At 39.7% G+C, this 13,727-nt stretch overlaps 2 protein-coding genes and 1 pseudogene across 2 annotated transcripts in view; all 3 read left to right on the top strand.

The window, feature by feature from the left end:
- LOC137165623 (protocadherin gamma-C5-like) overlaps positions 1-13,727 on the top strand; it is a 336,971-nt gene that overhangs the window by 20,556 nt on the left and 302,688 nt on the right. The window lies entirely within an intron of this gene.
- On the top strand, positions 4,084-8,506 carry LOC137165844 (protocadherin beta-1-like). The gene is made up of 3 exons (XM_067567347.1): positions 4,084-6,516; positions 7,168-7,307; positions 8,434-8,506. The coding sequence occupies exons 1-3, from the start codon at positions 4,084-4,086 to the stop codon at positions 8,504-8,506; spliced, it is 2,646 nt and encodes an 881-aa protein (XP_067423448.1).
- Positions 9,440-11,200, top strand: LOC137165847 (protocadherin beta-1-like; annotated as a pseudogene).

A 13,727-nucleotide genomic window follows, 5' to 3' on the forward strand; every position in this document is an offset into this window, starting at 1 on the left:
ATTTCAGTGCCAATACTGAATGGTTTAATGGTATTTTGACAAGAGGCACTGAGGATAAGAAAATAACTCTTTGCATTTTGAAGGTTACATCCTTCGTCTGTTTGTAAGTCTTTCCACCTTCCTCTCTTTGTCTCTGTCTTTCTGTCTCTCTTTTATTCTCATGCTTCCATTTCGGTGTATTATCTGAGTACTAATTACGTGTGTGTTTGCGCGCGCATTCACAGAAAGAAAGAGAGAGAGAGATGGTATGTGCTATAATTACATGTGAGGAGCCAGTCACATGGGAGCCAGTCACGTAGTCATGCACTGTAGTGTCTGTGACGCTGTCTGGATTAGGGGTGACCATTTATAATATTATTGATATCAATATACCAAAATTGCAATAATTCCCATGAGATATGGCATGTCAGGAATAATTGGAAAGGCTATAATTTGTTAAGTATGATAATCTTATCTATATGTATGTATCATGTTTGTACTGTAACTTATGAATATGTATGATATTCTGTAGCTAAAACTTGTGCTCTGCTACTGGGTGACCCCCCCCCCAACAGATTAGCCTCAGCACTGTCCAGGCTGATTGAGGGCCAGTCAGGGGCCTCAGCTAAAAAATGGGCCCAGGGAGCGGAGCCAGGTGCTACAGCTATTGATCATCAGAATATGTAGTGAGATGCTGTGGACAGGAACTCTGAGATCTTTTCCCTATCGATATGCTATGAGCTTGTCTTTGAAACACTGGATGTACAAGCCACATGGCGGAAACTATAAAATGCAGCTTCACCATCTCCATTTGGTCATCATTCTTGCTTCCTACTTCTGGATCAACTATTCTACATCTGAAACTGTGATAGGAAGGACTGAGACCCAGCCAGGTACTGGATGTACTCCACAGGATCTGTACAAGCTTGCAAATGACAATACCGCTGAGAATCCAATATATATGGACTTTGAAGTCATTTATATGTATATGATAGCTTTGGTCATTTAATAACTCTCAGATTGTTTCTTTCTTTCTTTTATAATAAACCTTTAGTTTTAAAACTAAAGGATTGACTGGCAGCATGACATTTTGAGTATGATCGAAATTAATATTAATCTGGCAATGTGGTTGACCCCTTGGGAATCCGGAGAATATTTTGGTAAAGGGAATAGAGTTTTAAATAACTTATCTCTTCACTGGAGCTAGTTGCTGATTGGGAGCCAGAGGCTAAAATGCAATATAGAGGCTGTGTAATTTCTTGTTTTAGCCTCTTGATAACCAGTATGGGGAATGAGGAGCATTGTTTGTAACTGGTTAGTGAATCTCACTTTAGTGTTAGCCACCAATTTTGGGAGAATCTGCTCTCCTTTTTGCAGCCTGCCCTGACCTTGGCATTTTCACTAGGCTACCCTAGGCACAGATGTTGACAGGATCTACACACGGGTGTTGAGGAGAAGAGAAAATGTTGCCGATTAGCTTGGACTCTCTGTGAAATTGTATCCGCTAACACTACAGCTGAATTTTCCTCCCCCTATATCTATAGTGGACACAAGATTGAATCGCAATCATAAGTAAATATTAGTGTGGGTGCCCATTGCTGGATTGTATAGAAGTAAAGTGTTATATTTACCTCGATGGCAATTTCTTCATCGGCAGTAGCTATGCCACCTTCCAAGCTCCTCATGAATGAGTGGCAAGCTCATGAATTCAATTAATAGTTCAGTCCTTCTTTCTGTTGAGACTACCAGGAAAAGGATGACAATCAGCTTTATCTGTTGTTGCTTTTTTTTCTAATGCCGACACTCGTCCACTATATGATCCCGATTCTAACCAACAACTGACTTCACAGAAACACTAAATAGCTACTGAAAAGCCATCCATGTTAAGAAGTTGATAGTAACATTAGGTATGCCTAGTGTCTTTTCTCCCAATCTCCAGATCCATTCCACCCTCATTACACAATTATAAATGAATGTACAAATATATAACTGATTTTGCTGCAACCATTTTATCAAGAATATCTTTGTGGGATAACTCTCTCTGTCTCTCCTCACATATGTGTTGAATACTCGATGCTGTGTGCAGTACTAATTTTAACTCCAGGAGTTTGTGATGAACAAGAAGTCAAAAATATACCTACAGATGAGTCACAGTCTATAATTTCAAATGGTAGCAGAAATGTAATAAACTGCCAGTTTCCTAAAAGACTTTTCAGGGTAGCCAGATTGTTTCTGGAGATCTCTGCTTTGCTTCTGGTACCCTTCCCTGTAAGAATCCAAACAGACTAGAGATGCAGGATCTTTCCCTGAATTCATGCTTATAGCTTCTTCTCACAGAAAACAAGCTGACAGGGTCACCTCCAACGCGGACTCTTTCTTTGGTTGGTGGACAGATAGTAGTACATTTAGAATCTTTGATCCACACACACAATGTCTTACCTTAAAATTAGCACTTTCCTGTTAAAGTTCTTTATTGCATTACACAACGCTTCTTCTCCTTTAATAGGTTACAGGAATATACACACTGTAACTGTTTGCTATTACAGTATAACAGGATACATATAAGTGAAAAAAATGCATATAATATCCCATTAGTTTTCATGTAGTTTAGACACCAAATACATTCTTATACATTTAACAACCACGTTAATCTATACTAATACATTTGTGAATTCGCCTGGAACTTTGGCATGAGCTGGCACCTGGTGTGCCAGCATCACATTACATTGATATCATCTCTGCCTCTTTGGTATAGATATATAGATATATATACATAGTTAATACACAGACGTATGTAAAATTGTAAATGTTAGAAAATATTATGTACATCCTATGACATTCCAATTAAAGATGTAACCCTGATTTTTCCCAAGAAAGAAGCATCTCTCCCTCCCTCCCCTCCATTCCAAACTAAGAGAGGAAAAGCTAGCCTTGTCAACTTGAAAAAGGTTGAAATCCTGATATGATTGTTCCTCTTAAAGAGTGCTGAGGAATTATCCCAGTCCAAAAGAGACTTACAGATTTTTGTTTTAATATGCTAATTTCTGGAATAGAACTAGCACTCTAATTCAGCAGTGCCCCAACCAGCTCGCTCAGGAAACTCTTATAAAATGAATTAAAATAAAGGCTTTATTAGCTGTGAAAATAAGGATTGTCACACCTGTTAGTTTTGCTTGAAAATAACATTTCGTGTTCTAGTCAGATTCTGTGACGTATTAACATACACTGAACATATTAATCTAGGGGGGAAAATAGTCAGACTGGTGTGGCAGAATAAAAGAAAAAGAAAAACACCAATCCCAAACCAAGACTCACTTGGGTAATAATTGCTCAGAGGGGGCATGTTATTACGGGGTGGAGCCACTGAGACTTCCCACTTAAAATTCAAGGGCAGGATATGGCTCAACATTTGAAATACTTGGGAATATATCGCTAACTAATGAAATAACTCTGTCCTGAGCGATGTACCAAAAATAAAAATTACAAATTATATATCAAACATTCCGTATTATTTTTCTAGTCGGTGCTCTCTCAAGATTCAGTGGATTCAGAAGTCTACTGTAGTGTCTGGATACTTTTTTCACGGATTTAGTAACTATAGGGCGGTTGTAAGGAACTGAAAAATCTGACAGCTTGCCTCCAAGTGAAGTTCTTGTGTTATAAAAGAGTCTTCCAGAGGAGGAACGGGATTTTCAGAATAATCAGAATTTTCAAATTGTAAATATGCACATAAGAGATACCTCGATCTCTACCTTTTACATTGCCTTTTAGATTCACTTCTGTTTTACACTAAACAGATCTAAATATTTTGCCAATGAGATTGTTCCATTTACATGATAATTAATTTACACGAGAGACTGGCAGCTGCTGGTAAATAGACACCAAAATTCCGTCTTTTGGTAAATCGATTCAAAATCCAATCGCTATCAACTGAGGCGCTTGGTGGCAGTATTGGCTAAGGAGAACAGAGATCCCCAACCTGAAACATTCGCGCGAGACTGGGATAGTTTATGTACGCAGGAGCTATAGCTCTCCGGAACTGCAGAAGAGACTGCAGCAAGTGATATTATTCACTACAGAACTCTTTATATTTTCACATTAAGAATGGCGGATAAGCAGAGGAGAGCAGCTTTCAGAAGGCAAGTCATGTTTCTCGTTTTATTTCTTTGTGTGTGGGCGATGGGATCCGGAACAGTTCGCTATTCTGTGCCTGAAGAAATGGAAAGCGGGACCTTTGTGGCTAACGTAGCAAAGGATATAGGGCTAGACCCGAAGAGACTGTCTGCTCGCAGGGCTCGTCTGATTTCCGAAGGCAGCCGCCAGCATTTCCGGCTAAACAGCAATACCGGGGATTTATTTATTAAAGAGAAACTGGACAGAGAGGAACTGTGCGGGGAAGTGGATCCCTGCATTCTGCATTTTGAAATAATCCTGGAAAATCCATTGCAGTCTTATCGGGCTGAGGTGCGGGTTCTTGATGTAAATGATCATTCTCCAGAGTTCTCAGATAATGAACTGCTTCTAAAGATGCCCGAAACCACTCCGCCTGGGTCCCGATTCCCGCTGGAAAATGCCCAGGATTTAGATGTTGGGAACAACAGCCTGCAGAGCTATGCCATCAGTTCAACCGACCATTTCCGCGTATACACTCGCGATCGCAGCGACGGCAGGAAGTACGCAGAGTTGGTGTTGGAGACACCTTTGGATCGAGAAAAACAGGCAGAGATCGGCTTCATACTGACTGCGATAGACGGAGGCTCCCCACCGAGGTCCGGTACTGCACAGGTACGAATCATTGTTCTGGATAGCAACGATAATGTTCCCGAGTTTTCCCAAACTCTTTATAGAGCTCAGATTTTGGAAAATTCCGAACAAGATTTGGTGGTTGTGACAGTTTCCGCAACTGATTCAGACGAAGGAATTAATGGGGCAGTATCGTATTCATTTAGCCAAAAATCCAAAAAGAATGTCAACGCATTCGGCATAAACCCAGTAACCGGAGATATTCGACTTTTGGGACCACTGGATTTTGAAGAAACTGAAACCTATGAAATAGACGTTCAAGCTACAGATGGCGGAGGGCTGTCAGCGCATAGCAAAGTCCTGGTAGAGGTGGTGGATGTGAATGACAACGCCCCAGAGGTGAAAGTAACATCACTTAATAGCCCGATACCTGAAGATGCCTCTCCTGAGACAGTGGTGGCTCTTTTCAATGTCAGAGACCGGGACTCTGGGGACAATGGCAGAATAGTCTGTTCCATAGAAGATGATATTCCATTTTCCGTAAAACCAACCTCAAAAAATTCCTATTCTTTAGTGACAGAAAATACATTTGACCGAGAGAAAGTATCGGAGTATAACATAACCATCAGTGCTCAGGATTTGGGATCTCCCAGTCTCTCCACTGAGGAGAGAATCACCGTGAAAGTATCCGACATTAATGACAATTCCCCGGAGTTCAGTCAGGCATCATACACTATGTATGTCCGAGAAAACAACGGCCCCGCCGTATTGATAGGGAAAGTCAACGCTTTTGATTCGGACTCAGAGCAAAATGCCAAAGTGACATACTCTCTATTGCCCGCGGAGGTAGGTGACCTCCCGCTGCTCTCCTATATCTCGATAAACTCGGAAAATGGGAATGTGTACGCTCTGCGATCCATGGACTATGAACAGACAAAAGAGTTCCAGGCTACAGTGAGAGCAGCAGATGGCGGGTCCCCTCCACTGAGCTCTGAAGTCATTGTCAGGGTTGTTATAACTGATGCAAATGACAACGCCCCCTTCATTTTATACCCTCTGCAGAACAGCAGCTCCCCCGCTAATGACCTGGTTCCCAGATCGGCGGAGGCGGGTTACCTTGTGACGAAGGTGGTGGCTGTGGATGGGGATTCCGGTCAGAATTCTTGGCTCTCCTACCACTTGTTGAAGGCCACAGACCCAGGTCTATTTACTATGGCTTCCCAAAATGGTGAAATAAGAACCACGAGGCTAATAACAGACCGAGATACGATGAAGCAAAAACTCATTGTGGTTGTTAGAGACAGCGGTGATTTGCCCCTTTCTGCCTCCGCCACTCTAAATATAGCTCTAGTGGATGGGTTTTCAGAGTTATACATGCACTTTACAGAGGCAGCTGTGGAAGAGGAGGAGAATGGCACGTTAACTACGTACTTAATACTTTCCTTGTGTTTAGTATCGTTTGTTTTTTTAATTTCAATAATAGTAGTTATATTTATCAAGATTTATAGACGAAGACGTTATACAGAAAAATACATGTCTGCTTCTGGCAATTGTTATGGCGATAGCAACTTCCAAAATAATTTGGTAGATGTAACAGGTAACGGAACTCTGTCTCAGAGTTTTCGTTATGAAGTGTGTTTAACAACTGGATCAGGAAACAGCGAATTCAAATTCCTCAGACCTATTATCCCCTCTCTTCCACCTCAGCATGTCAATGCTGGGACGGACTCAGAGAAAGAACAGGATCTTCTTAATAACGTTCATCTGAACACGGACATAGACTCAGCGAACCAGGTAAGATTAATTTCTGATCTTCTATATTTTTTTAATTTAATTTCGTTATTTATTTAACTTATGCCCATCATTAAAAGATAATATCAGAGAAGTTTTCATTTTTGAGAGTTATTCAGAAAGCTACTCCTTTTTCCTCTAACTTACTTGTAGATATTGGTTCATACAATTGGAGTTTAGTATTGAACTGTGTACTTTTAATATCTAGTTGTTTATGTGTTTTGGTGTAGAAATATTTGGATTATTAGATCTCTTCAGCAATGAACAGATGTGAAAAAATGTGGAGAATATTAAAATACTCATGGTGAATTGTGTATGCAAGTTATAAGGACATTATTAGCTTACTGTTTTTTGGAAATATTCTGGAACCTTCTCATAGCATGTATTGATTTATGCCTTTGGTAAGGAGTACTGGTGTTATTACAAAATCAGGAGTTGCCACAATTGTGGGTTAACGGAGAATTGGAGATGATAAATGAATGCCAGCCAGTTCCATACTGTTATGTTGACTCACTGTTGCCCAGAGCCCAATTAGGGTAGTTGAAGTATGCTCCATAAGGGGCCTCATAACCCACTCCAACATTGTAGCCCCACCCACTTGGACTAGGTTAGCCGCTCTCTCAGGTATTAGTGTAATTCTGTTCTTCTTTACAGAATTGTCTTGCCTCCATGACAGCTGGATACTTTTTCAATGAATTTTTAGAATCGTTACAAATGATGATGCCCCCTTCATTTTATACCTTCTTCAAAATAGCGCCTTCCCTGTTAATGACCTGGTTCCCAGAGCAGCAAAGGTGGGTTACCTTGTGATGTCAATAGTGGAAATTCTGGTCAGAATTCTTGGCTTTCCTACCAGACGCTGAAGGCCACTGAACCAGGTCATTCTGGAACTCCATACTGAGGAAATAAGAACCATTACGATAATAAGAAATCCGAACAGTATAGAGCAAACGCTAATTATTATGGGATGGGCGCACTATCCCCAATACATTGTCCTCAGTCTCTTAAATCATCATTTCAAAGATGCTACACATGTTGGGAATAACCCAGATTTTCAAAATAACTCTTTGCAATTTTTTCCGATGACCAGGTGAACTATTAGTTTATACAATTCTGTTCTCGTTTTATGGAGCAGCCATGTTCCTCAGGATTTTTCAGTGTTTGGCATCTGTTTTATTATGTACTGCCAATCGACTCTATTTATTTACTTTCTCAATATATGACATATGTTATATTTAATTTGTTGCTTATAGAAGCTTGTGTATATGTTTAATAGATATAGGTAAACTATTTTGATATGCTTGGTTTTAGATTTTAGATATTTGATTTATTTAACTCTTTTTGTCATGAAACTATAACATGTTTACTTTACGATTAAGCTATTTTGCTTTTTATTAGATTCATTTGGCCCACGAATTTAATTAATTCAGTTGTTATAATGCCTGGATAGAGGAAAAAGCATTGCTCAAATTTGTGATTAGAGTCGGAAGGTTGTAAGGAGACATAAAGACATTTATCCATGTGTTGGAAGCATTTGAGCCTATGAACGCACTGGACCTGTTTAAAGAGATTTCATATATAGACTGAAAAGGAAAAGAGACGGACTGCTTATTTATGTATTTTCTCTTGTGTTGAATACCTTCTGGTGCTTTTCAAACACGTAAAAACACGTTCCCTGCTATGAGGAACTCAGAATGTAAGGGATCCCAGTAAGATCTCGTAAGATCTTTAGGGGAGGAGAAGTTGTTGCCCTTCATGAATCTCTGGAATCTATTGAATGGGAACCGTAGGAGAGTTCCCTCTCTAGTTATGCTCGGTTTTGAAGAGTGACAGCAACTTCTTGTGATCATTGTTCCCCAGGGAAGCTGATAGATCCGGAAGTCTAAGCCCTCATGTTTGTCCGTTGTCTTTGTTTTTGAGGTGGTTACCCATCAACAGCAGCATAGCTGTGTGGACTGAGTTCGGACTGGGAAAAGTCCAGCAGTTCAGCTAATTACAGGTTGGTTTTACCCAATAAAGGTAGGATAAGGAAAGATCGGAAAGGTTATTGACATGCAGTGACGATTTCCTGGGAATCAGATTGTTTATGGTCCATTTCAGAGTGTCTGGGAGAGTGCCTTCCCTGAAGGATATATTGATTATTTCCTTCAGTAGGGGACCGATGTGCTCTTCGCAGGTTTTCAGCAGCACACGGGCAAAGATTCATTTCACACATTGAGGCCAGGACCTCCCACATGGCATTTGTGGGCGATGTGATTTCACAAAAGACAATTGCTGAGGTCTGTGTTTTCAAGAAGGCCTTGTTCTTGTGCTGTTGTGGACCTGAAAAAGTGTTTCCTTGAGCCACCGGCATTTTTACCTTCTGCTTTCCTACATCATCTGGCACAGCTCATCTATGAATCAAGGCCATCTGTGTTGCAATGAGACACCAAGAGCAAAATATCAGTGACATAGGACATCAGATGTTTATGTTGTCAATAATGACTGTCAGAACTTTGGGTCTGTGTCTGGTTCCTCGTATCCTTTGGGACCATTTGAAAGTTACTTAGAATCATGAACTTTTATGAATCAGAGGAAGATGGCTAGGGCCATTTATATTTCAGACTATTTATTGATTCCAGGGTTGAGAAGAGCAATGATTTCTATCCAGAGGAAGTGGTGATCGGATCAGGAAATCGTTTCTTCCATGTTTATTCCCGATGCAAATATTAGGTCCGGTATGTGGCCTTTGTGTGTAGTTCCAATGACTACCTAGGAAAATTATCTTGCTGCTTTCGTGAATATGAGGTTTTGAAACAGATTTTCTGTGCTATTATCTACGTGGGCATTTAAAACCACTGGTGAACTTATTTTGATTCATATATGGTATGATTTCAAATTGTTTCATTCTTGAAGTAGGGCCTCTTCTGCGCCTGAGATTGGACGAATGCGGTATGGCTCCTTTCTTGACTCTGATTTCTGGTTGAAATGCATACTTGGTAGGAATGAACTGTGCCATCAAAGTCCCGGCAGTGCTTTCCAGCCACCGCTCCCTGCTGCAGGAAAGTCTGGAGCCTCTTCTATTATTAGGTCATGCCTGGTGATGGCTGTAATGGGGACATGACAATAGAATCAAATAATGCCATGTTATGCATTTGTAAAACGGGTGAAGACAAGAGAAATTCAACTTTAATTTACTCCTCTTGCTAACTACAGCTAATAAATTACCTCCAGGATAATGTAGTAGAAGGATAGGATTTTTACATACACTCATAAACAGACGTTAATAAAACAGCACAAATATAATTTGTTTGTGAAAGAATGTATTCATAGTTTTATTATTTCTTACTTTTAAACGATCATCAGTAACTGAAGTGTGCAAAGACATTTTGCAAAGCCAATTTATATTTATCTTTTCTGTTTTTAATATAGTATCCTTAATTTATATTTATATTATATTATATGTGTGTATGTATGTATGTATATATGCGGCCAGGTATTTTTCATTTTTGAACGAAAGCTTTTTTTCTCCATCCAGAATTTGTACAACGATTTTATCAATTTAATTAATTAAATTAAATTTCAGAAAATTTTGTAGCTAATATTGCAAAGGATCTGGGGTGGATTTGAGAAAACTGTCTGCTTCTAGGGCCTGGATTGTTTCAGAAGATAGCAAGCAGCACTTTCAGTTTGAGCGCAATACGGGGGCTTTGTTCATTAAATACCGAATAGATCGGGAGGAGATTTGTAGGAAAATTGTCACTATACATTTTCAATTATTACTGGAAAATCCACTGAAATTCTTCCGGGCTGAAATGGAAATTTATTATGTCAATGACCATTATCCAGTTTTCTCTGAGGAGAAATTAATTTTCAAGATCCTGGATACAATTGATCCTGGATCTCGTTTTCCATTAGAGGGCGCTCAGGATTTTGATGTGGGAAACCTCCAGAATTATACTATAATTCCTTCTAATGAATATTTTGACGTACATTTTCGGGATCAAAATGATGGTGATAAATACTTAAAACTAGTATTGGAAAAATCATTGGAGAGAGAGAAACAGCCTGAGGTCAGTTTCATTCTCATTGCTATAGCCGGTGGATTTCCCCCATTCCTCCCCCCCTAGTTCCGGTACAACCCACATTCATATCATGGTTCTGGATGTAAATGATAATGCTCCTATCTTTACTCAGGCATTGCACAAAGTTAAGATTTTGGAAAACAGCCCAGAAGACTCTCTGGTTGTCACTGTTGTTGCAACTGATTTAGATAAAGGATTTAATGGGGAGATATCATATTTATTTAGTCAAAATGCAGGGAAGAACCATTCAGCATTCTAAATAAACCCTGTGGGTGGTGAAATCCGAACCGTAAAACCTCTGGACTTTGAATTTACTGAAAAATAGGAGATCAGCGTTCGAGCCACAGATGGCGGAGATCTGTCAGCACTCTGCAAAGTGCTTGTGGAAGTTTTGGGTGTGAATGACACCCCCTGAAAGACACAATAAATTCGCTCACGAGCCTGATACCAGAAAACTTATCTCCTGAGACAATGGTGGCCCTTTTCAGCATTAAGGATCTCGACTCCAGGGACAATGGGAGAACATCTTGTTCCGTTGAAGATCAACTGCTCTAAAACCAGCTTTCAAGAACTATTATGAACTGTTGACAGAAGAACCTCTGGACAGAGAGAAGGATTCATAGAATGTTATAACCACTGCTACAGACTCAGGGTCACCGTCGCTCAGCACCAACGCCATTACGTGCAAATAGTGGACATCAGTGACAATGCCCCTCCGTTTAATAAGGTATTTTAAACCATGCATATGAATGAGACCAATAACCGACCTACATTAATTGGCACCATAACGGCTGTTGATCAAGATTTAGGGCAGAATGCTAAAGTGACCTGTCCTTATATTCCTACGTATCTAATAATTCTGAAAACGGAACTATATTTGTTTTACGGCCATTGGACTATATGAGCTTATTCCAACAATCCATGTCTTAATACAAGCTTCAGACTTTGGGTCCCCTCCTTTGAGCACAAACGTCACAGTTCATTTCATCATTACTGACGGAAATGACAACTCTCCAGTTATTTTATTCCCCTTGCAGAACAGCTCTTCTGCCTCAGTTGCCTTGGCTCCCGAGCCGGGGGAGGCAGGCTATCTTGTAACTAAGGTGGTGGCTCTGAATGGGATTCAGGACAGAATTCTTGGCTTTCCTACCAATTCTTCAGGACATCTGATCCTGGTCTGTTCGTGGTGGGGCTTCAAAACTGGGAAATAACATCCACCAGGCAGATAACAGCGAGACTCCTTCAAGCAGAAACTCATCATCCTTGTTAGAGACAACCGTCTCTTTCCACTATTACAGTGCTGAATATCCGTCCGGTGGAGGGATTCTCTGACGCACACATGCCACTCGCTGACTGGACTCAGGGAGAGGAAAACTGCAGTACATTAACTATGTATTTAGCAATTTAATTTCGCTCCTTTTCCTGGTTTCTCTAATGATACTCATAGTTAAGATATGTTACAGAAAACAGTATAAGGAGAATTACATGTCAGTCTCTAGTATGATTTATGGCGATTGTACCTTTCGGAATAACTTCGTTGATGTAACTGATATGGGGACTCTGTCCCACGCGTAATGTTATGAAGTCTGTTTAACAACTGGTTCGGGTAACAGCGAATTCACGTTTCTGAAACCGTCCATTCCCAGTCTCCCAGCTCAGAGCTGGAATATAGAAGAGAATGTTGAGAAAGAAGCGGATTTTCACAATATTCTTAGTCCCAATAAGGAGATGAACTCAGAGAACCGGGTAAACATACATTGATATTATTTTTATTATTTTTCTTTAAATCTTGTTACATATGTTTATGAAGTGGGTTGATGCTTTTCACACAAAATGATACTGAAGTTTTATCCAGGAGAGTAGTTTCATTTGACACTGTATCTGAAGTTAAAGGAACTACATTCCTGACTAAGGAAAACAGTATTTGTTCCCTAAGGGTGATTAAAGTGCTTTGTTGGCTCCCCCCACTTCCTTCGTTTGAAACTACTGGAAAGTGTATTAGCCACGTAACACAATATTTACCTTTTATGCTTAGCAAAACCAGGGGTTAATTACAAAGCAAGGTGTACTGGGCTGTTTATTTGGATAAATACTTTTCTGATTCCTTTGTAGTAGTTCTGAATATCTTTCTTGGGGTTTCCGAAACTCTTCTTCTTAAACTTAGCTTAGTTACGTTTAGCAGTTACATCAAACTTAATAAAATGTAATTTTACATAACGTGATAGTTCCGTGCGTTCAGACAATGATGATATACTAAATGATATGTAGTTTTCAGGCTGCGTTCAGATCAAGGGAAGAGATTCCTATTCTTTTGATACATAGAGATTCACATGGTTTTACGAAATCAGTTTTACTTGTGTGTGTTTACTTAAAAACTTCAGTATGATATTTTGTTGTCACAGGAAATAAATGTTAGGAAAAACAGTTTTAATTCAACCATTGTAGTACTATATTAATATTCTGCTATCATCATACAATTTAGTGAATTATGAACCAGTGTTTCAGCTTTGTTTCAATACATACACTATAATATTATTTTATGCTAGCGCATGCAGATAATAGCTCTGCTTGCTGTTGCACGTTTTGTCTTGTTAGCAATTTATCCGATGATCCGATGACATATATGATCTATATATCTGTGTCTGTTACTTAATAATAAAGTGTGACAAGAAAATGGGTCAAATCCATGAGAGCCATGTACTCCAGTATGGTATTTCAACTCATCATTGGAGGCAGCAATTGTCTTTGAGCAACAAGCAAGAGAAGAATTAAACTCTACACAAGAAAAGTGTTGTTGGAATGAGGTTTCTTTGATGAGGAGATTAAGAAGTTAGAAGAACTCTACCTCTTGTGTGTTACCTGGAGTAATAAAGTAATCTTGCCTCAAACTATTTAACCGTTTGTAATGCTGCCTGCAGTTACTCAAGAGCTTGAGTACCAACCTCAGGGCCGACTGCTAGGAACCATAGCACAAACTTCAAATTAGATGTGAGTTCTACACTTAGATTTCACCAACCAATTATCACGTGTAAACTCCTCACTCACTATAACAGCCTTAGCATGGAGTCACAGTCCCCTTAGGTACTTCAGTCTATCTGGCCACCCAGGTGAGCATACCACTGTGATAAGGGGTACACCAAGAATCGCAGC

This window comes from Emydura macquarii, unplaced genomic scaffold (assembly GCF_026122565.2).
Source record: "Emydura macquarii macquarii isolate MOO-44397 ecotype Brisbane River unplaced genomic scaffold, CSIRO-AGI_Emac_v2 contig_2768, whole genome shotgun sequence".
NCBI lineage: Eukaryota > Metazoa > Chordata > Testudines > Chelidae > Emydura > Emydura macquarii.